At 42.6% G+C, this 24254-nt stretch overlaps 1 protein-coding gene and 2 pseudogenes across 9 annotated transcripts in view; 1 reads left to right on the top strand and 2 right to left on the bottom strand.

The window, feature by feature from the left end:
* The window catches only part of Slc16a1 (solute carrier family 16 member 1), a 55885-nt gene extending 51517 nt beyond the window's left edge, over nucleotides 1-4368 (top strand). For all 5 annotated transcript variants that reach the window (XM_077791529.1, XM_026394199.2, XM_026394197.2 and 2 more), the window contains one exon: nucleotides 2407-4368. In XM_077791529.1, the coding sequence (XP_077647655.1) occupies nucleotides 2407-2681 (275 nt within the window). In that variant the 3' untranslated portion in view covers nucleotides 2682-4368. The remainder of the gene's footprint in view (nucleotides 1-2406) is intronic.
* On the bottom strand, nucleotides 24-22470 carry LOC113186681 (large ribosomal subunit protein eL31 pseudogene; annotated as a pseudogene). Of its 4 annotated transcripts, none has more exons than XR_013342200.1 (2): nucleotides 22399-22467; nucleotides 24-468 (listed from the first exon to the last, which is right to left on the bottom strand). The product of XR_013342200.1 is annotated as a large ribosomal subunit protein eL31 pseudogene, transcript variant X1 (transcript). The 4 variants fall into 4 exon arrangements; XR_013342202.1 differs by lacking the exon at nucleotides 24-468 and adding an exon at nucleotides 17871-18018 and having other exon boundaries at nucleotides 22399-22456; XR_013342203.1 differs by lacking the exon at nucleotides 24-468 and adding an exon at nucleotides 19152-19193 and having other exon boundaries at nucleotides 22399-22470.
* The window catches only part of LOC113186641 (nuclear receptor-binding factor 2-like), a 64867-nt pseudogene continuing 55003 nt past the window's right edge, over nucleotides 14391-24254 (bottom strand).

The following is a 24254-nucleotide window of genomic DNA, read 5'->3' as shown; positions in this document are numbered from 1 at the left end:
CTGTTTGACAAAGAGCAGGTGTGTCTCATTTCTGTGCTCTCAGTGCTGGCACACAACTTGACAAAGCGTAATTGCTGATATACAGAGTCAAATAAAATGGAACCATCAGCTGTACAAGAAGATCAGGTTTTTTTGTTGTTGTTCTTTTACAGTTTTTAATCCACATTGACTAGATTTTTGAACAAGGTAACAGGGACATGGGTTACCAAAGTATCAAGCTTGTTTGGTGAATCTTCGTCCTCATTATGTTTTCTGGATGATTGCACTTGAATGTGATATGGGACATTCCTTGTTCCTCTAGCCCAGGCAACTTTGAGCCTAGTATCAGTGCGCATATCTGGAGTTCCCATTTCCTTCATCAAGGCAGATTTCCAGATGTTGTGAATGTGGGTGGTGTATTCCCAGGTCACGACCTCATTGATAGCAGAACAGCCCCTCCTCTTGCAACCCTTCTTTGTGGGAGCCATTCTGCCAGGCCCAAGATGGAAAGGAAGGGCATGAAAGATTGTGGGAGCAGGATCAGATATTTTAAAAGACAATATTTTAAAAATTTTCTATCACTAAAACTAACAACACATTCTTTGTAGGAGAACGATTCTACCTTTAAAAGTACTTTGGAGATTTTTGTTGTTGTTTTGTGTTTTGTACTTGGGGTTGAACCCAGGGGTGCTCAGTTACATCTCTTCCCCTTTTTATTTGAGACAGGATCTAAGTTGCCAAGGGTGGGCTTGAATTTGTAATCCTCCTGCTTTAGATGGAATTATAGGCATGCACCACCATTCTCGGCTCCAGGAATTTTACTTATTTACTTACTTACTTACTTATTTGTGGTGCTGAGGATTGAACCCAGGGCCTTGTACGTGGGAGGCAAGCACTCTACCAACTGAGCTATATCCCCAGCCCTCAGGGAATTTTATTTTAATGCTGGAATTTATTCCAGTAGAAATAATGTAATAATAGCTGTTGTGTAAGTTTACAGTGGTACCAACACTAAAGTTGTATGCATCTGTTGCATCTTACAAGGCTGTGAGGTAGGACTATTTTAATCCCCATTTCATAAGTGAAGAAATAGAAGCTTGAAAATGTAAAATAATTTGGCCAAGATTATATAGCTTGTAAGTCAGTGTGTAATTTGGGAACTATTCCCTGAGGTTACTAAATACTTCATCTTGTAAATTAATAGCTCCATAGATAACACAAAGTAAGAAAGTAATTTGAACCTCTTTTGGATATGATACATACTTTTGGAATTTCGTTTTGGGGAGTGAACAAAAGTCGACAGCTATCATTTTGGTTTTTTTCTTTGATAATGGGGATTGAATCAAGGATGCTTTACCACTAAATCACGTCCCCGGTCATCTTTATTTATTTATTTTCGAGACAAGGACTTGCTAAGTTGCTGAGGCTGGTATTGAACTTGCAATCCTATCTCTATTCCCACTTGGCTGGGATTATGCCGCCATGCCTGGCTACAATTGTCTTTTCATAAGGCTCTCTTCCTCCAATCTCTTCCCAATGAGTTTACAAATTCTGTCAAATTTCATCTCCTTAATCTCTTTCTAATGCTCATTTTTCTCCATCACAACTACCACCCTTAACCAAACTCCTGTTTCCTATTCCTCCTGATCCTAATGGTAAAATCCTAACTGGTCCTCCTGTAGAAACACCAAGTTAAATGGATTTCTTTACTATCAGACTTCACAAAGCCTTGAAGATAAAAGGAAGGGATATGCCACCCCAAATTCTTTTGACCTTTGAAACATTCGGCTCACTTTTGCACAATAGACCCAGGGGTCAGAATTCCCAGATTAAAGCCAAATGGTTGCATTTATTAGTTTTATGACCTTGGATAAGTTACTTATGTCTCTGTACTTCAGTTTTTGTATCTATACAATGATGACAACCATGGAATATGCCTGTCAAAATGAAGTGCTTAGAATGGTGGCTAAGTATCGCTGTTAGTTTAGTTACCAGCACAGGGCAAGTGTTCACAGGACACTCTTTGGGAAATTCTGCTAGAGAAAGAGCATTGGCCTCTTGTAACTGGAATAGCTTTGTGTCCTCAGACAAGAGTCCCAGACCTCTTCTGAGCAACACTTTTTCCATTATGTATTGAGGGGTTTGATTGCAGATTGATCTCCAGGTCTTAATGCTAACTCAAATTTGCCCGAGAATTGATGATTTTTCAAGTTGCCAAAAATAACAATATACAAGGCAACTCTAAATAGATAATTTTTAGAAATTCCTTTTTATACTGATTTGTCATTTGTGGGCTTGTAGAAGATTGGATCAACATCTTTTTTTTTTTTTTTTTTTTTTCTGACAGGATCCTTAATACTTTGTTTGGGAAAGGGTATCCCTGTTCATTTTTACCCACATTGCTTTCTTTCTTTTTTATCTCTCTAGGTCGTCTCAATGACTTGTATGGAGACTACAAATACACATACTGGTCATGTGGTGTGATCCTAATTTTTGCTGGTATCTATCTCTTCATTGGCATGGGAATCAATTATCGACTTTTGGCAAAAGAACAGAAATCAGATGAGAAGCAGAAAAAGGAAGGTAAAGAGGAGGAGACCAGAATGGATGTTGGTGATAATCCAAAAGAAGTTACTAAAGCAGCAGAATCTCCAAAGCCAAAACACACAGGAGACCCCAAAGAGGAAGAGAGTCCAGTCTGAACCAAAGAGGCTGGAGCGTAAATGGAGCAGTTGGTGACCCAAGACTTCTGAAAATACTGTACTGGCCTGTAGTCTATCAGTGGTGCTCAACACAGACAGTGAACATTTGTGTGGAAAACATACCAGTGTTCATGATGGAGTTTTTGTTTCACTCCTTACCAATAGCCTGAATTGAAAATATCATATGCTTTGGGGAGGGAGTGGTTGGCAAAGTATGTGGAAAGAAGTAGTGTTTTTTTGTCTTGTTTTATTTTAATCTTAGCTTTTAATAGTGTCAAAAAGATTATAACATGTGCCTTAAGTTTTAGTTTTTAGAACTCTTTAGAGAGCCTTAACTTTTTAAACCATTCTTCTGAATTCATTTATTTTAAGTGTCACATTAAAAGAATAACAACTAACTTGTTTGAGGCAACTCTGAAACTTAATTTTGCTTCATTGTTATTTGTAATGTATTGTCAGACATTGTTATTGGAACACTCATGAACAGAAATGTTGGTTCGAAGTTGGAGGTTTTATAAAATGCTGACTAAAATATTTTTCTAGCATCAGTAGTTGCCTGGCATATGTATGTGCCTGTTAGCTATATGTTTAGAAAATTTAAAGCATAAAATTTGAGAAACATCTTGACAGTCCTAGCCACATAGTATTTGTCAACATCTCTCGGGTACCTTTTCCAGGATTCTTATTAGAAACTAAGTGGGTTTTTTTTTGTTGTTGTTGTTCCTTTTGTTTGTTTGTTGGTGTTTTTCACTAAATTACTGCTCTCCCCTATTCAAAAACATTTTGAGTGGTTATAGATCATTGTCTTTTTTGAAGTCACTGGATATTATTTTTCTCACTTTAAAAGTATTAAAGTCTAGAAAACTTTATAGTCATGGTTCCTAAGTAAATGCAACTCATGTAATTAAATATAGACAGATAGTTTAAGCATCAGCTATATTCACCTTTGGTTTTTCTAAAACCTCAATTATACTATGAGACTATTGGAATCTTTGTGTCTGTTGGCTTTGTGTTGTTGGTTGCTGCTTTCTTGTTTTTGTCTAGGTGGTCCTGGGGATTGAACCCAGGGCTTTCAAGAATGCTAAGCATATGCCCTACCACTGAGCTGTCCCCCTACAGTCTCCTGGAATTTTTCCCCATTGATTTTTGGTGATTCAGTTTATATTTGCTTCTAGTTAGGGCTGTGTTATTCAGTATAGATAAATGTTTGTATGTCATGTTTTGTTTTACATTTTTTTCAGTGTTTGCAAATTCAAGGGGGCCAGAAAAATTTGGACCTAGGCAAACCAATAAAGATGGGGAGGGAAGTTGTAAAATATGCTTAGTTTCAGTAAATCCTCTTTTTCTGAGTGGGCTTAAGAAGAAAATTATGACATATGTTTAGAATTATTGGGCACATTCTTATATCCACGTGAAACTCAAGTTTTGTGACCCTTTTGACTTTCCTGAAATGTGGAGAATGGTTCTGGTATAAGGGTAGGAGGGGAGGTGGACAGATTGGAACTAAATATTTTTTTATTTTTTAACCTAATATCTTCTAAATTAAGGCAGAAAGACAAATATATTCAGTGAATTATTCAATGCATTTAAAATACCACTGTAATTGATAAGTGAAAGTATAGATTCAAAACCTTGTATAAGAGACTGGCTTTTGCAAATAAAACATTTATTTTATTTTTAGAAAATATTTCTTCCTCCAAATGTTTATTTTGTTGAAGAAAATATTGCTGTGTCTTCATTTTCATTATCAAGTTTCAGTTTGGCCTTTGCTAATATTAAACCACCCAGTTTATGTGCCTTAATTCTGTGTATATAGCTTATTTTGTGTTGATTTTTCACCTTTCCTCTTTGCTTTAAGACAAGCAGGAGGGGAAACCTCCTCTCCTAAATTGAGAGCATCCAGAGCAGTTAGCGTTAAGGACACAATGAGAAACTCCCTTTGTATGAGTGTTATAGCAGAGAGGAAGGAATTTGAGGGAAGAAGCCTGCTGAGAGTATTGGCAGACTGAGCCTGTTTGGACACTAAACCCATGTTTAACCTCCGTGTACCTCTTTTCCCTTCTATAAAAATGAAGACAATTATTGAGGAATTGTAAGTAATAGAAATGGAAAAAAATAATAAAGCAAGCCTTAGAGGATTATCCCTGCTCCCCATCCCAGATGTTAAGTTGTTCATGTTCAGTAGTTAAATCCTATTACAGGAGTGAGAATATTGTGTAGATTTATCACTACTCTAGAATGAAGGGTTTTGAATTTGTTGTAATCAAAAGCAAAAGTTACTGTCTCAAAACTGGAACTATACTTGTTATCACCTGTCCAGCCCTTATTTATTTTTTTGCACTAAAGAGGTAGGTTTTAAGGATTTGTTTTCTGGTGCTGGGAATTGAATCTAGGGCCTTGCATCTGCTAAGCATGTGCTCTACCACTGAGCTAAAACCCTGACCCAGGGGTTTTATACCAGATCAGTTTTGGTGACAGCCAAGTTGAAAACTCAACACGGGTCTGCTCCATGTCTTCTCTTCCTAGTTAAGGATTAAGGGTCCTGGTTAACAACTGGCTCATCATCTCTCTGTTGTAAGTCAATCCTGGAAACATCCAGCTTTCTGATCTTTTCTGTTGTCCCTTACTTTATTTGAAGATCGACTTCATATGAATTTTTATTTCAGTTCAATAGTTTTAGTGGCTGCTGTGGGTAAAGAGATGTGTGCGTAGGACTCCTCCTACCTTTTCCTTTTCACTGCCCCCCACCCTCCTAGGTAGATGCAGTATCTAAAAGGCCTGAGACACGGACCAAGAGTACACTCTGAAACAAGGAGCAGGAAAGTTACTTAGAAATTTGACAATTATAGGAGATCATGCTAACATAAACCAGACCATTTATCAAGGTTACATGCAAGTCTCTTAATAAAGTTTAGATCACCTTAGCACAGTTTTCTACAAAAAGTACTCAGGAAAGGATGATGGTAAAACAAACTGGAAAATTTGGGCTCTTTTTATCCCTGAGTTAGTCACAATGAATAATCCTCTGGGTTTATTAAGTTGTCTGAATTTAGTAGTTTATGTCTATATCATAGTTGTACATGTCAATATTAAAGTTATATTTTAAAAAGGAAAAAATTGTTAACCATTCGGTATTTTTATATGAGCTCACATTTTATTGTATTGAATTTTAATTGATAAATTGGGAATTGGCTACATGTTTGTGTGAAAAACCTGTGTCTGGGTTTTACCTTCCCTAGCAGATGGTTCTCAGCATGATAAATTCATTCATCAGTGCAGGTGTGGCCCCTCCCTCCTACCACACACTTTTGTTTGGAAAGGTAAGGAAAGATTAACAGTAAATTTCCACTTTTGCAACACGACTTGCTTTAACAAACACGTCAGGCATTTGCCTAGAAGACATGAAGAAAGAAGTTAATGATAGTTTGTGTAACTATGAACACTCTTTCAGTACTTGATGAGAAGTGACATCCCAAACTTGCCTGGCTTGCTCCAATGTGATCAGGCCAAGTTGCTTCAGAGTTTAGAAGCATCTGGGCTGGTGTTGATGGGGGTGGGGTGAGGTTCAAGTATATCACTCCTGAAATGTGTTCTAGCATTAGGATATTAGGGTCAGTCACCCTTTTCTAATTAAGTCTGGACTGTAGTGGCAAATTGATTCACATGTGAGCAGGTAGAAGTAATAGGATGGGTGAGGGTAGAATATCTTTCTCCAAAACTGACGGGCATCATCCATTTGCTTTGTGTTGACTTGCCTGGAGGGTAGCAACAGCTAGGAAAAGGAGTCACAGCCTCCTGCTTGGGCGAAAGGTAAGCTGCTTGGGTTCGAATGGAGGCTACGTCACTTCATCCAAGTAACTTGGCCTCCTTAAGCATCAGGGTATTTCCTATTTAAAATGTTGATAATTAGTACCCAGCCCTAGGTTTGTCAAAAAGATCAATTGACAAGTGACAGCTATGTTAATAGCAAGTGCTTGATAAATGTAAACACCTATTTAAAATTTTCTTTTAAAATATTTTTAAAGAAATATTTAATGAACACAATATCTTTATTTTTATGTGGTGCTGAGGCTCAAACCCAGTACCTCCTCACACATGTGAGGCGAACGCTCTACCAACTGAGCTATAACCCCAGCCCTATTTTTAAAAATCTTAAGTGCTTGGGAAAACATTGTACTCTTACAATTCCAAAGCTGATTCTTACTTGGAAAGAATGGTTTTGCGGTGACTCTTTAGAATGTTAGCTAAGTGATCAAATTATCCTTTTTGATCACATCCCTCCTTTTAGTTTTCCTGTTTTTCTTTTGTATGTAAATGGATGGGAAATCATTTGTGGTTTGTGCTTGTATGTCTGGCTCTTTGCTGTGAGATGCATCCTAAAGTCCTTGCTCTTTTCTACTATAATAGCACACTCCCTCCACAATTGTGTTGATTGTATAAATGAGGAAATACAATCAGTAACTAATTCTGGTTAAAGTTTTTTGTCCCTAGCAATATCCTTAAAAGCAAATTGGAAAATTGAAGAGATTTTTATTTTTCCCTACTACATCACTGACTTGGTTTAAATGACAAATTATTGCTTGGTGGCTGAGTAAATTTGTATAACTTTTTCTTTGGAGAGGGGGTACTGGGGAGTGAACTTGGGGGCCCTCAACTACTGACCCATATCCCCAGCCCTATACTGAGTTGCTGAGCGCCTTTCTGTTGCTAAGGCTGGTTTTGAACTCGATCCTTCTGTCTCAGCCTCCTGAGCCACTGGGATTACTGGCATGTGTCACTGCGCCCGGCTTGTATGACATTTTGTGAAAGCAGTTTTGTAATATGTATCAAGTACCTGGAATTCACATTTTTATCGTTTTCCCTAAAAATTTCAAATTTTAAGAAAGTTCATGTTTATCTTTTAAGGGGATGTCAGTAAGTATTTAAATGATAGTTACAATGTCCTTGTGATTGTGATATAAACATGAAAATATTAAGCGAAGATGCATGACATGTTTACTAGACCAGTGCTGTACCACTGAGCGTATCCCTAGCTCTAAAAAGAAAATTTTAATGTAGCAAGGGGAAAAATACCACGGGATTTGATCTGAAAGACTTCTGGCAAGAGTCAGTTGTCTCCTAATAAAAATGAAGCTAATGATGATTATAAGCAAGTAATTTTTTTCAGCTTTTTCAAGGGTTGTACTCTGGTGAAAGTGGGGTGAGTGAGACGTGGAACTCAAGCTCTTTGGCGACTGGACCTAAGCTGTGGAGTCCCTCTGCACTGGGCCAGCTGCCAGGGCTCCTTCCTGCAGGCAGGTGTCTTGGAGACAATATTCCTGCGGTTCCTCTTCTGAGCATCAGCTGCAAGTAAATGTTGAACTCAGGAAGCCAGAGGTTCAGCATTCCACCACCTCAGAGGGTTGTGGTGGTTCTGGGGCATTATCTTTCTGAGCTCAGCTTCAGAAAACAATACACTGATGTCACAAAAAGACTGTGAGGTTAGGGGTGGGTATAGCTCAGTGGTGACATGCTTAGCAATGAGTGAGGCCCAGGATTCAAACACCAGCACCAAAAAGAAAAACAAGGTGGAATCTGCTTGTGCATATAGCTCTTACTCAACTACCTCCTGCCAGTTATCTTTTTTTTTTTTAATCTTCCATTCTAATGGGGAAAATAGAAAGCAACATAATAGATATAAATAATAGATGTAGGGTAAGTTTACATTAATTCATCCAAATTTTGGGAACATCTTTAACACCTCCTGCAGAAGCTTCCCTGGATCCTCAAACCAAAAGGCATCTCTCACTTTGCATGCTGTTTTTTCTCAAGAAGCAAAAATACAAATACCGTTCCTAGACCGACTGTGGGCTGCTAGCCTGTTGGGGAAGACTGGAAACTGATGTAGAGGGTTAGCAAACCTAACCCAATCTTAGGAGAGTGTAAAAGGATCAAAAAGTGTGACTTTGAGCAAGTTAATTTCTGGATCTTTGCTAAATATGACAATTACTGCAGGGATTAAGTGTGAAGGTACACAACATACTGCGCAGCGCATGTGGTTTTAAAAATCAATCTATGAATATTCTGCTACACAGTGTAGCAAGTCAAGTCATCAACCAGAACAGCGATGAATAAAGAACAGCTGATAATGCCCTAGCTCATCTATTTACAAAGGTTTTTCAAATATATCTCAAGCAAAATCCCTGGGAGGTAGGTGTACCTCAAAATACTGGCCCTTTAGGTGGGCCTTCATCCTGGCCCAGCACCTCCCCTGTGGTCAGAAAAGCAACTCTGCCAAAGCTGAAGGCTGTGCAGGGTGGAAGCTCTGGAAACAAGAATGGAAGAGGCCAAATCCTGGGTGATCCTGAAGGGTGAATAGTGGCCAAGCCACATCGCAGGAGCCCTGCATCAAAATGAGTAAAATGGTTCCCAGCAAATTCACAATCTTAATTTATGATCCTTTCCCTTGGCTTTGAAACTCATAATGTGATTCTTTTTACACTTGGGGATTTCCTTTTCTAATATGCTTTACTGATTCCAGAATTAAAACTGAATTTCCTGAGCTTAGACTGGCCACATCCCAAGAGGAAGTGGCTAGAAGCCATTAAGAGGGCCAGGAGGGGAACTGGATGGGGATGGATTAAAAGTCACCTGGTGTGCTGACAATCTGTATAGGCATAATTATTTAGAGAAGGTTTGTGATTGTTGTAGTCTTTGTGATTTATCTTTTTCCTTTCTTCTCATTTTTTAATCTTAAAATCACCTTAACGTCAAAAAAAAAAAAAAAGGCCTGTGTGGTTTTGCTCAGGCTTTATTTGTATATGCTTATTAGAAAAAGGAGCTACAGAGACTTTAGATAACTTTTTCCTTCCAAATTTCAAGTACTATCTTGTTTTCTCAAAGGCTAAGAAATGAGGAAGCAGGCCTGCAGAGTTAAGAGCCCCCACCCCCCAGTATCTATCTCTACACCAGCCACTCCCCCCACTCCCCCTGTGCCTTATCAGTTGCCAAGTCCTGCAGATTGACTGTTTCTCCTTCCCATCACTCCTCTTCTGTTGGCTTGATTTATAGAAGCCTCCCTGGCTTTGTTCTCACTCTATTTCTAATCCAGTCTCAACACTGTTGCCTAAATGAGTTTTCTAAAAGGGTCAATTCTCTCAGTATTGTTACTTAAAAGTTCTTTATCTTTTGCTTTTTTTTATTACTTTAAACAAACCAATAAAGATAAAAGTAATAAAATTCAAATATAATCATGTAATTTCTCTTAAAATCCTATAATTTGAGGATAAAGTCCAAACAAGTCTAAATTCCTTGGCCTGACCCACTGGTCTCTCCCTGATCAGCTCCTGTCTGCTGCATTTCCAGCACTTTTTTAAGTTTTTATTTTGAAACAGGGTCTTGCTAAACTCCTGAGACTGGCCTCCAGTTTGCAATCCTGTCTTGGCCTCCAGAGTTGCCGCCATTACAGGTGTGTACCACGCTGCTCCCTGCCTCTACAGTTTTTTCTCTTGCCAGTATTCCACCCACACCCTGCTCTCCATCTCAACTGGATTTCTTAGTTCCTAAGTGCAAGCCCTTGTCGCACACCTGCCTGCCTTCAGACCTGCTGACCCATTCCTGGAAATGCCTCCTTTCTCCTCTGCACCAACTCCTATTTGTCCTTTCATAGCAGTGCAGTGCATTGTTAACTTATTTATTTTTTAGATTTTTATTTTTGGTACCAGGGATTGAACTCCCGGGCACTGGACCACTGTGCCACATCCCCAGCCCTATTTTGTAGTTAATAGAGACAGGGTCTCACTGTGTAGCTTAGTGCTTCGCAGTTGCTGAGGCTGGCTTTGAACTCACATTCCTCCTGCCTCAGTCTCCCCAGCCGCTGGAATTACAGGTGTGTGCCACTGTGCCCGGCTTCCTTTTTTAAAAAAATTTCTACCAGATTGAGCTTCTTGAGAAGAAACAGCATACAAAGTGAGAGATACCTTTTGATTTTAGGATCTAGGGAAGCTTATGCAGGAGGTTTTTCTCCTTGAGAAAAGTGGCCAGGGAGAGCTCTGTGAGGACCATGGGAGAAGGGACTGATAATCACGTGTTAATCACGAATTATTCACCAGGCCCCAGGCTAGCCTGGTCTCTTAAGAAGCTTTTAATCTGCTGTGAGCAATAAAATAAAATGTTTGCAATACATTGTGATCAGGGCCCTAAAGTCCACAGGCCAAACCTCAGAGGCACAAGGCCCCGAGGGCTGCTGTAAAGGAAGAACTGGCTATTTTTCTACATACTTACACTCAACATAGAACACTTCTGTGACCAAATATCTGCTTTTACTTCCCCACACTAAGCATTTCTTGAATTCTCTGAATTCCCTTCCCTTTTCAAAGATAATCTTTGGGAGTCCTGTCATGGAGCTCCATCCTGACATGCTCCATCCAGCAAAGCGTCAGACCCCACAAGTTAAGGACTTAGTCCCACCACACTGCCCCAGCTTCAGATGTTCATTGCAAGCAGTAGGCCCTTAGTTGACCCACAACTTTTGTCCAGCTTGCCTAAAGGAAAAAAAAAAAAAAAAAAACCAGGCATATTTGAAAATAAGGGCTCCCAAATGAGACAACAGGACACCCATTTTTCATATGAAGAAGACTCGAAACATTGCCTCTCTGAAAGACTCCTCCAAAAAGAGCAAATGAAAAGCTTAGGTGGGTAATTTATTTATTTATTTTTTTAAGTTGAATCTGCTTTGTCACCATCCAATCCTGAGCCTCAAAAGAAAACTATATATAGCCTGCCTGGTGGTATGTGCCTGTAATCCTAGAGCTCTGCAGAACCCTGTAAGCCTAGGAACTCAAGGCCAGCTTGGAACATAGTGAGACTTTGTCTCAAAAAAGAAAAGGGAAAAAAAAAAAATCCAGACATGATGTCACATGTCTATAATCACCTACTCTGGAGGCTGAGATGGGAGGATCATAAGTCTGAGGCCAGCTTGGGCAACTTTTACCCTGTCTCAAAAATAAAAAGGGCTGGGAATGTAGCTCAGAGAAAGAGACCCCTGGGTTCAATTCCCAGTATCTAAAAGAGAGGGGGGTGGGGAGAAGAAAAGAAAACTAGATAAAGTGTTGATAAAGTTAAGCCCTCAGATCAACAAGGTTTTCTTTAACTAGTTTTCTGCCCTAGTCAGATTCTTGGGCTCAGAGTAATCCATTTAGAAAAATGCTTTGTCAGTCCTGTTTGTCCATGGGCTCTACCCTGAACTCCATAATCTGCTTAAAAGCAGAAGCTAAATTAGAAAGCTCCTATCTAACTAAATTAGTAAACTTAAAGTTTCAGGATCTTCATTAGGAACCTTGGACTTTGTGTCTAAAATTGAGAGCAGGGGAGTGTTTGGAAACTGATAAAAAAAAAAAAAAATCTTGTTTTTTTTTTTCCCACAAGTATTAGTTTTAAAAAGCTATGGCCAAGTGAGCAGGTAGCTTTAACTTGTCCCATTTTTGTCAGAAATACAATTTAGATTTAAAAAAAAAAAAGCAGAGCCGGTGTGCTGGCACACACCTGCCATCCCAGTGACGTGGGAGGCTAAAGCAGGAGGATTGCAAATTCCAGAACAATCTCAGCAACTTGAAAAAAGGGCTAGGTGTAGCTTGGTGGTAGAGTGTTTGCCTAGCATGCATGAAGCTGTGGGTTCAATCCCTAATACAAAAATTCTTTAAAACTAGTGAATTAGGTGAACGTAAGTAAATGTAATACAATTTTTAAGTAAAACTTTCAATAATATTTCTGTGCTATAAATATATGTGTGTATATATGTATACTTAAAATGGTGTCAAAACATTTTTTTTTGGTAATTTGCAATCTAAAAGCTATGCTAAGATAAAAATGAATAATAGATATTCATTAAATGCCTAGAAGATTTCCAAATAAGATAAAATGCCAAAACATTAATTACTGAACATAAAATCAAACTTATCTCCTTCTGGTTTATTATTATGGAAGAACTAAGGATCTGTTAGTAAACATGTTCTGCGTCACATAAAAAAATGGTATTATGAGGAAATGCATGCATCTAGAAATTATAAAATGGGTAAATATACAGATGTTAGTATGTGGCAATTAATTCATACTAAAAATGAAAGATAAAATTACTATAAAAAGGGCTGGGGTTGTAGCTCAGTGGTGGAGCACTTGCCTAGCACGTGTGAAGCACTGGGTTCGATCCTCAGCACCATATAAAAACAAATAAATAAAACAAAAGTATTGTGTCCACCTACAACTAAAAAAATTTTTAAAAAGGAAACAACTCCATATGCAAAATATACCAAAAAATAAGATGCATTTCTTTGTGAATAAAGTTATGAAATATTCTTTTGTGGGGATTTTTTTTGATACTGGGGATTGAACCCAGGGGCTCTCAACCACTAAGCCACATCCCCAGTCCCCTTTTTTTGCATTTTATTTAGAGACAGAGTCTCACTGAGATGCTTAGGGCCTCAGTAAGTTGCTTAGGCTGGCTTTGAACTCAAAAATCCTCCTGCCTCAACCTCCCAAGCCGCTGGGATTACATAGGCATGCACCACAGCACCCAGCTAAAGATGTAGGTTTTTGTTGATTGTTAAAAGAAAAATTAATTTTTGTCTTGAAGTATAATGACATATTGTTTTAGGATGAAAAAGGATAATACAGGGCAAAAGCTGAATAGATATAAAAGTTGAGAAGAGAGCTGGGGATATAGCTAGTATGCAAAAGACTCAGGGTTCCATCCCTAGCACTGCAAAAAATTTTAAAAGTTGGAGAGAGAGTGAGCAAAAGAGAATCTGGTGTGGTCAAATCAACTAAATTTGAGTGGAAAAAAAATGGAGGTGGGGTACTAGGGATTGAACTCGGAAGCACTTGATCGCTGAGTCATATCCCTAGCCCTATTTTATATTTTATTAAAGACAGGGTCTCACTGAGTTGCTCAGTGACTCGCCACTGCTGAGGCTGGCTTTGAACTCCTCCTGCCTTGGTCTCTTGAGCCACTGGGATTACAGGCTTACGCCACCATACCCAGCTTGAACAAAAATTTTTAAACATATTTTTTGTTGTTGTTGTTGTTGTTTTGTTGGTTTGTTTTTTGTACTGGAGATTCAACACAGGGCTTTTTATTTACTTTTTAATTTTGAGACAGGGTCTAGGCCCAGGCTAGCCACCACTTTCTCCTGCCTCAGCTTCCCGAGTGGCTGGGATTACAGGCATGTCCCATGTCCCATATTCAGCCACCATATTATTTAGGTCTTGCATTATTGCTTATGACATTTTATTTTATTTAATTAATTAATTAATTTATTTTTTTTAAAGAGAGAGGAGAGAGAGAGAGAGAGAGAGAGAGAGAGAGAGAGAGAGAGAGAGAGAATTTTTAACATTTATTTTTTAGTTCTCGGCGGACACAACATCTTCGTTGGTATGTGGTGCTGAGGATCGAACCCGGGCAGCACGCATGCCAGGCGAGCGCGCTACCGCTGAGCCACATCTCCAGCCCCTGCTTATGACATTTTAGATTGCTTTCAAGAAATGTACTTTTATGCATTTTAACCCTGAATTTAAGAAAAATAATTATTATTTATTTCAGGTAGACATTTGGTTTTTATCAGGAGAAAGCAAATCTCCTAGAGTTTAGTTTCTGCCACTAGGAATCATTGGGTAGAGTCAGTGAGTCAGATATTTGACATAATTTATGGCAACTGTTTCCCAAACCTCCTGGCAATGTCTTTTCTCCTGCAGGAAGCCAGATGATGAAGCATTTCTGGGTTTACACTTTTATGTGGTTTTTCTTTTTTTCCTGGATTAGCTGTATTATGGTATTATTTCTTTTTCTGACCTCCTCCAGGCTTTCCATTTTAATTATTGGTAAGTCCTCTTAGAATCTTCTCAGATGGCTCCTTAAAGGGGGAGTTCCAGGTGTTGAGAAAAGAGCAGAAAGATTGGATACTGGAATGTTCTTGTCTTCCCTGGTATTTGCTGCAAACTTCTGCCGGGCTGAAGAGGTTGCGGCAGTTTCTGAATTGTGGCAGCAAGCTCCATAACTCTGACTTTTCAACAAAATCAGTATGTAGGGCACTGTGGTGTGTGCCTGTAACCCCAGCTACTTGGGAGGCTGAGGCAGGAGGATCATTTGAGGCCAGGGGTTTGAGGCCAGCCTGGAGAACACAATGAGACCCTGTCTCTTAAAAAAAAAAAAAAAAATTAGCATCAATGTCCAGCTCCTTCTCTATTGGACCTGTTAGAAGTCTGGCCTTTCCAATTTTTAGTGGTTCATTTTCCCTCCTTAATCTTTCATTCTCAACCCCAAGAAATTCTGCATGCCTCCTCAAATCCTCCATTTCAGTTGCCTGCTTCTGTATAATAATTGTTTTGTCATCTTTGGGAGACCCCTGGATTTCACGGAAGAGCTTCCCTGTGGAAGGGCTGTAAAGGGGAAGACCAACTTGGCCCTCCCATCCTCAGCAGAGGGTTGGTGAGATGCCTGCAGCTGGGCAGCTGCACCCTGGTCCTCTGTGAGCTCTGAGTCTTCTTCACTCACGCTTGACCCATTCCTGCCTCTCTGCCAGGAGGACTTTCATGTGACTATCCCTCTGCAGATCTCGTGGCAGAAGGGCCTTCTGGGATCGTCAGCTTTGGATGGTCAGCTTCGTGGCTTTGGAGAGACGAGCCACAGCTAATAATGGTCAGCTCATATGCTCTCTTGGTGACAGGTTGCAAGGTCCTTCCCTTACTTCCCTAGACCCCAGGGAAAGTGGTGGCAGCAGCCACAGGAGCACATGGGTGAGACACAGCAGAGACAGCAACCCCTCTGTATGCCCCGGGGAGCCAGTGGTGGGCACAGAGTGAGAAACCACCACCTGGAGGAATGAGGTTTCTAAATGTATTCTTTTTTTTTTTTTGGCACTGAGGATTGAACTCAGAGGCATTCAACCACTGAGCCACATCCCCAGCCCTATTTTGTATTTTATTTAGAGACAGGTTCTCACTGAGTAGCTTAGTGCCTTGCTTTTGCTGAGGCTGGCTTTGGAACTCACGTCCTCCTGCCTCAGCCTCCCAAGCCCAGCTTAAATTCATTCTTAATATCAAAACTAGAACAAAACTAGAATTTGGTCTTCCCTTTTAAAGAAACGGTTTCCTCAGAGCATTGATAAAAGGCTCTGAAAGGGTTTCTTTACCTTATAAGTTATCTGCTAAGGGATTCTGTGGGACTGTGTTGTAGTGTCTATTTGTGCCCCCGTCTCCCCTCCCAGTGCTGGAGACCACATCCAGGGCCACACACATGCTGGGCAAGCCCCATACCCGGATTCTGTCTTTTATGAAGAACAGAATATCTTGTCTTGTATGAGGTCTTTTGATAAAAAAATACTTATTCTTCTCAATATTAAAAGAGCTAAGTTCTTTTTTTTTAAAACTATGTAACTTTCCTGTGTTTGCAGTGAAATCTTTCTTCACTGTGATACGTTTTATAACCATCATAGTGACTATGATCCTGTTTAATCAGGTGGTTTTTTTTTTTTTTTTTTTTAATTTGGTTTGGTTTGGTACTAGGAATTGAACCCAGGGCTGCTTAATCACTGAGTCACATCCCCAGCTCTTTTTATTTTGCGACAGGGTCTTGCTAAGCTGCTTAGGGCCTTGCAAGTTGCTGAGGCTGACCTTGAATTTGTGATCCTCCTGCCTCAGCTTCCCAAATTGCTGGGTTTATATGCAAATGTACCCCCACACCCGGTAAGCAACGACATTACTGAAGTGTTCCATCTTCTCTCAGATCTACAACAAAGGTAACTTCAAGGTTTAGGTTTAACATCATTTAAGGAAATTCGTGGAAAACCCTAACAAGCATAGATTTCTTAAGACCGTACCATTGAACTGAGTAAGAATTTTCAGAACTTTAATGAAAGTGAAGAGTTTATGAAACTGCTAACCCAATATCAAGCAGAACAAGCATTAATGACATGGCTGGGCTCAGTGGCCCACACCTGTAATCCCAGCAACTCAGGAGGCTGTGGCAGGAGTTCAAAGCCAGCCTCAGTAAAAAAGTGAGATGCTAAGCAACTCCGTGAGACCCTGTCTCTAAATAAAATACAAAATAGGGCTCAGGATGCAGGTCGGTGGTAGAGTGCCCCTGAGTTAAATACCCAGTACCAAAAATCAACAACAACAAAAAACAAACACTGTTCATTCTTTAGGGTTTTTTTTTTGTTTTTTTTTTTTGGTTTTGGTTTGCATTTTTCAGATTTAAGGAAACTTTTTTTTTTTTTTTCCCTTAAGCTATCTGGGGAATTTGGTAAAGTATACTATTGTGAACAAAAATTGAAACATTTTTTGGCTCCCTACTTGATAACTCTAGAACTGGGAAACTCTTAGGGAGTATTCTTTTTTTAAAAAAATATATATATTCAGTTGTAGATGGATATAATTATTTTATTTATTTTTGTATATGGTGCTGAGGATCAAAACCAGTGCCTCCTGCATGCTAGGCTAGCACTCTACCACTGAGGCACAATCCCAGCCCTCTTAGGGAATATTCTTATTTGTATGGCAATAGAGTTATTTGCATAAACTCAAACAAAATCTGTTATTTTTGTAACAGGAAACAATTGGAAATGCTAGCTTGGTTATGTTACAAAAGCTTCAAGACAGCTTTTTTTTTTTTTTTCCTTTGGTACTGGGAATTGAATCCAGGCATGCTCTAGTTCTGAGCTACGTCCCCACACCTTTTTATTTCTTATTGTAGGACAGAGTCTTGCTGAGGCTGGCCTCAAACTTTATGTTTTACTTCATTCTCTTGAGTCATGGGATCATAGGTGTGTGGTCATGGCTCCTGGCATGACCAAACAGCTTTAAGGAATTTAAATAAACTATAAATCAATAAATAGCCCCTTAGGGAAAAAAAAAGTCTGAATTAAAAGGGTCCCTGAAAGCTGAAGTCAGAAGACTTGATAAAGGCTCCAGAGAAATCACCAGAACAGTTTATACCTGGGCAGCTTCGTGCCTGTTGATATGTGGACTGCTCAGAAAGTTCACTGGGACACTTGCAAATTTCAAACCAGGAAAATCCATCAGATTGACATGGACTGAAAATGCTTTCAGACCAACATCTAAAATCTTCTCTACTGCCCTCTGGACACAGATACTAGGTTTATGTACTTTATTCTTGCCACTGACCTGTTTTCTTTTGTTTATTTTATTTGGTTTGGCTCATGGGGGGACCTTGGCTGAGACACACACTCCAAATTGTTGGTATCATTCCCCTGATAGTTGTCCTAGTAGTCTCCGAAGCATGTTGTCTTCTCCCAAGGTCGTAAGTGCATGTTTGCCACTATCAGTGGTACACCAGATGGTCTCACTGTGATTAAGCAACATAAATGAGATGAACTACAAAAGGAATGTTTCTTGCCTGAGCTTGATGTCCTGCCCAGTTAGCCTGGCTCTCCCAGGCAGCCTCCCTGCCCTGCTCAGCCCATCTAGGGACAACACAGCTCCTGTCCCTTCCCCAGGAGGCTGCGCTGCTGTGCTGCTCAAGAAGGGACAGGTTCCTTGGTCACCTGCCTCAGGACAGAAGGCAGCCCAGCCCCTGCCCCCAGCTCTTTGAGCCACCTCCCTCCCCTGGCACCAGTGTCACATACTCTCAGAGGCAGTAACTAGAATGGGCACCAAACTCAGAAAGACCTGGAACCAAAGCCTGGCCTTGCCACTCAATGGCCATGCGCCTCTGTGCCTCAGTTTCCTCATTGGCAAAACGATGACAGTCATGGTTGTGTGGCAGAGTTCCATGCAGGACACAGCAGCCACCAGAGGTGTCTTGAATGGAAAGTGATTGGACCCAGGATTGGGGGCATGGGGGATGCCTGTGTGGCCATGGGGGGGGGCTGAGTCTCTAGAGGGTCTGCCGCTGGGTCTGAGCAGGAAAGGCAGGCGGGCGCCCAAGGCTGCACCAACGGCTGTGGCCAGGGAGCAGGCGGGCCTCACTGCTTCTGCCAGCTGTCCCCTGGCGCCCAGGGTGGGGACTGGACACCAGCTGCTGCTGCAGGAAAAACGTGCAACTGCATGGCCAGCTTGCCAGGGGCAGCCCACGCAGGAAGGCGGCCTCCTTCACCTCCCCAGGCTCATGTGAGGGTCTAAGTGGTGGATCCCGTCTGCACTGTCCCTCGGAAGGACCGGATCTGGGAAAGGCCGTGTTTAGCTTTCTCTCTTTTCTTCTTTTTTGGCACCAGGGATTGAGCGCAGGGGTGCTTCACCCCTGAGCCACATCCCTAGCCCTTTTTTTATATTTTGTTGGAGACAGGGTCTCGCTGAGTTGCTTAGGGACTTGCTGAGTTGCTTAGGGCCTCGCTGAGTTGCTGAGGCTGGGTTTGAACTTTCGATCCTCCTGCCTTGTCCTCCCCAGTGGCTGGGATGACAGGCATGTGCCAGGCACCTGACTGAGCTTTCTGCCTCTGAAGAACAGGAAATAGGTGGCGGTGGGTCCTGGATGCTCCTCAGCCAGCAAGGGTTCTGCCTGGAGGGTGTCCTGGACAGTTCCTGGCACAAGAGCAGGTGCTGAGTAAGTGTGGGTTATGGTTCATATGCTGTCATTGTCACGTGCCTGCTGTGTGCCAGCACTGTGCTGGCCCTGGGAGAGTCAACAGCAAACAAGACAGGTCCATGCCCTTTAGTATAGACTAAGCACAAAGTAAATTGTTCTACATAAAAGAAAACTGTCACAAAAGCCTGGGATCAACAGGGCTGTGAGAGTCAAACAGGGGACCCTGACAAGACTTGTCCGGGGGGAGATGGGGAGCCATGAAGTCTTTCCAGGAGGGGGGAACTCTGAACATGAGGCTCGAAGGAGAAGTCGACATGGACCAAGTCAAGCAGAAAGAAGCAAGGGGTGTGTGATGATGTTCTCGTCCACCCAAGGGACCCTTACAAACCCTGGAAGATAGAGAACGTCTGTCATTTGGAAGGAGTGGACGTCTGTCTGTCTTACTGGTGCACAGTGTGGTGGGTGAGTGGGTGAGGGATGAGCTGGAGAGGAAAGAGGATGGGGAGGCGGGGTGGGGTTTGGCTCAGTGGTAGAGCACTTGCCTAGCCTGTGGGAGGCACTGGGTTCAATTCTCAGCACTGAATATAAATGAGTGAATAAAATAAAGGTCCATCAATGTCTAAAAAAATAAAAATAATAATAAAAAAAAAAGAGGATAGGGAGACCTCATGGGGCATGCAGTGTCCTTCCTGGGCATTGAGCTTTAGCCTATGGGCATTGGGAGGCCGCTGAAGGCATTTAATCAGGGAAAGGATCGTCGCTGTTCTGGTTTCAGCAATATCACTTTGATGTAGTTTGTGCAACAGGTTAGAAGAGGGCAGGACTGCGTGCAAGGTTTCATTTATAACTCGGCCATCTGGGCCGGAAATCATGGCAGCCTAGAGGAGGATGGGGGTGGGGGTGGGCCGTAGAGCTGAGTTCAGGAGGAGGCAGAGTGAGCTATGGGGGTGGGGTGGGGGATGGGAGGAACCTGGGGTGGCTGCCAGGTTTCGGCAGCAGGCGCACCCGATAGGGTGGGGCTCCCATCCACTGCCGGCAGTTGATCCTGGGATGGTGCCCACCCACAGGCTGCCTGTGCTGGACTGACTTCACAGAAAGCCCCTTCCCTCCCATTCAATGGCCTGCGTGTGATTCAACTCCACCAACAATTAGTAAGCACCCATTGTGTGCCTGGAATTGGGAGGCTCCTTCCAGGCTCACCTATGGGGGTTATACTGGGTGACAGAGATGGGAGGCTGGGGGTGGGAAGAGAAGAAGGGCTAAACCTCCAGTCAAATTAAGGTTTTTTTTTTTTTTTTTTTAATGTTTTTTTCTTTTTTAGGAGAATCTAGCTCTGTTGCCCAACTCCTGGGCTCAAGTGATCTTCTTGCCTCATCCTCACAAGCAGCAAGGACCACATGTTTACGACACCCACCACACCTACCTCAGTATCAACTTCTTACTATCACACTAGTGCAGGCAGATTCTAGGACTGCTCTATAATTGGATCTTGGATCCTAGAAGAGAGGCCTGCTTTTTAGAAAGGTGAGAGTCCCAGAGCCATCCTAGTGAGTCTGGATGTTTGGAAAATAGTAACAGTAACAGCATTGACTACTGATCATTTACTATCCTCATTTCTAAATCTGCAAACTTCTGCAGGGTAAATATCGTTTCTAATTTGCAGATGATGAGTTTGGCTTTTTTTTGGTACCAGGGATTAAACCCAGGGGCGTTTGACCACTAAGCCACATCCCCAGGCCTTTCTATTTTTTATTTTGAGACAGGTCTCACTAATTTGCTGAGGCTGGCCTCAAACTTGTGACCCTCCTTCCTCAGCCTTCCCAGTGGCTGGGATTACAGACGAATACCACCATGCTTGGTGTTTTTTTTTTTGTTCATCAAGGTCACATGACCACCAGGTGATGGAACTGAAATTTTGTTTTGTTTTGTTTTTGTGCTGGGTATTGAATCCGGGGCCTTGTACATGCTGGGCAAGGGCTCTCCCACGGAGCTACTTTCCTAGTCCACTAAACTGAAATTTTGACCAACCCAGACTTGATACCAATGCTTTCTTGGAGTCTTGCTCCTGGGATCTCCTGCTCACTATAAGTCCTGCCACTCCCTGGAGGGGTCAGGATCCTGAATGATGTTTTCCTCTCACACTTATCACATGGTCCCAGTTATTGAAGCCCTTGGGAAGGAGGGGGTGGAGAGAGCCAAGGCCAAGATGCAGAGGGGATATGTGCTGGGGAATCTGCACAGGGAGAGAGGAACCAACCAGGACCCCCAGAGAGCCCTTTCCATTCCCAGTAGGGGGTCTTCTGGGCATCGAAGTCCTGTTCTTGCCCCGTGTTTCAGAATCCAAGGACTCCTGGGCTTGCTCTTTCCCCTCCCAATCTGGCTCCAAGAAGCCTCAGGACTTCCTCTTCCCTCTGCTCTGGGACGCTGTCCAGAGCCTCAGCCTACTGACCTGAGGTCCCCACCCGGGTTTAATTTCTACCAACGCTAATGCCTTCAAATCCCCGGCTGAGACACCAGGCCAGGGTACAGCCTGCAGAGCTCATTCATGTGAAGGAGCTGTCTGGTGACCACAGTGGGAGTGGGCAGAAGCCTCCAGGCTCACGGCAGCTGCCCCTCCCACCCCCAATCTGGGTTCTTTGCCAACTGCCCCATGCAGCTTTCAGGGGGAAAGACCAGTGCTATTCCTTGGGTCACAAGAGCTCAGCTGTGTCCCTGGGCAAATCTTGGTAACTCCAGGTCCTTGCGTGGCAGAACTGGACAGGCTCCAGGGCTTGGGCACTGCTGTGAACTATCGCCTCTGCTGGGAAAGGAGGACCACAGAGGACGTGGAGGACACAGGCTGGTGGGGAAGCCATCGATATGTCGTCCTGCTGGGCTAGGGCAGGGGGATGTGCCCAGCTTGGCCAAACATGGAGGCTTGTCCCTGCCTCAGACCAGGAAACCTGTCTGGGTCCATGAGGGCTGGATCTTGCTTCAGGGTCCTCTCTCCTTGTCAGCACCAGCCCCAGCCTTCTGGAACCAGAACATTCCCACTGCCACCTCCCACACTGTATCCCTGGGGAGCCCACACTCCACACTGACACCTCTGTGGTGTGTATGCCGTCACCCCAACCCAACAGTAAACACTCTTGGATCCACAGGAAACACACCTCAATAGGCGCAAACAGCCCCCCTTCCCCCACAAAGACAGCCCTGACCTACCATGAATTCCTCAGGACCTGAAAGCCATCTGTTTCCAGGGCTCCCCGGGACATCACACCGGCCTTCTTCAAGAAGCCTGGAGAGAGGGGGCCAGTCCTTGGGTGCAAAGGACAGTCAGTCCCTTCCCGCCCTCCCTCCCTCCACCCCCAAGGTCCTGTCAGGTCTTCATTCCATCCTGCTACCCCCCCCCCCAGCCCAGATGCGGCAGTGCGGGTGCGCCCTCGTGTGGCCCACAGCGGCCCTGCAACCTCTAACCAGGATCCTGGCCCCTACTTCCCCACCCACTCACTCCTGCACCTGGGCATCCCCTCCTCCAGGAGCTGCCCCCACCATGGGTGAGAGCCCAGGTCCCGTGACTCTCCCTTCTGGCCTCCTTAGAATGATGAGAGTAACAGGCCCTGTTTACATTGTTGGAGGGATATTACCAAAGCCCTGACAAGGAGTCCTGCTGTCTTCAACCGATGACTGCTAAAGTCATTTCCTTCCCCACTCTGATGCTGTTTATTTTCTTTTTCTTTTTTAATTATAGTTGGACACAATATCTTTACTTTTTGTTTATTTATTTTTATGTGGTGATGAGGATCAAACCCAGGGCCTCGCACGTGCTAGGTGAACGCTCTACCACTGAGCCACAACCCCAGCCCCTGATGCTGCTGCTTCTAGGAAGTAAAAGAAAATGAAATAAAACAAGCTCCCAAGGGAATCACAGTTCTCCATCATCATTAGCAGAGCTTTCATTAACTGTTTACCTGAAGACAAGGAACATGAAGTACTTTCCATGTGCTAAATACAATTCATAGGAGGCTCTTGGTTTGGACTGAAATTCTGCACTGGGCCCAGCAGACCAAGCCAAAACAGAGTCACTGTTCCACACTTCCACAAAATCAGGAGAGCCAGTGAGAAGGATTGCTTCTTTCAGCCCTTTTCTTTTTCTTTCTTTCTTTCTTTCTTTTTTTTTTTTTTTGTCTATAAGGTCAAACTCCTCTGTTCAGTACTTTGGAACCCTTGACTTATTCTATTTTATAGAATGAGATGTTGCCCAGCCAGGCACAGCGATGCACATCTGTAATCCCAGTGACTTGGGAGGCTGAGGCAAGTTCAACACCCGCCTCAGCAACTTAGGGAGGCCCTCTGCAATTTAGCTAGACCCTTTCCCAAAATAAAATAAATAAATAAATATATAAATAAATAAGGACTGGGGATGTGGCTCATCGGTAAAGCAACCCTGGGCTCAATTCCCAGTACCAAAAAAAGAGAATGAGGTGTTGCTCAATTCATGAATCATGAATAAAAAAGTCAATTAGACCTAGAACTAAATTTGTTGTAATTTTCTCTTTGGATACATGGAAATTCAAAAAAGGAAATAAGGGTTTAAAATTTAATTAAAGTCCCAGCATGGTAGGAATGAGCTGACATCTCTTGGAACTTTGTTGATAATAAAAGCAATTTCTTCTGACTTGAGATTCCCCTCCCTTATACACCCTCTCTGCAGGGCCACCCCAGGCTGCTCCTCTAATCAGAGGAGGGCAGAGATGAGGGAATGGGGGATCATGACTGTCCTCACCAGGCCTTTGCTCAGGGTCTGGTCAGCTGAGAGGATCTCAGGTAGAGGCATAGGGAGGTGCTCCTGAGCAGTGATTTCAGAAACCTTGGCCTAGACCCATTGGCCAAACTCTCCTTCCTTACCTATCACTGAAGATTCCTCCATGGTGACTTTACTTACCCAGAAGTTAAAAAGCTGTAGAAAGAGACTCATGACAAGCAATTGACAATGATGGACGGCATCTTGGCCAGCCTCCCTCCCAACCCAGCAGTCCCTGGTTAGCAGCTGACCCTGCTGCAGGGCCTCGCTGGAG

This window comes from Urocitellus parryii, chromosome 11, assembly GCF_045843805.1.
Source record: "Urocitellus parryii isolate mUroPar1 chromosome 11, mUroPar1.hap1, whole genome shotgun sequence".
Lineage (NCBI taxonomy): Eukaryota > Metazoa > Chordata > Mammalia > Rodentia > Sciuridae > Urocitellus > Urocitellus parryii.
This window is presented reverse-complemented; position numbering and strand designations above follow the sequence as displayed.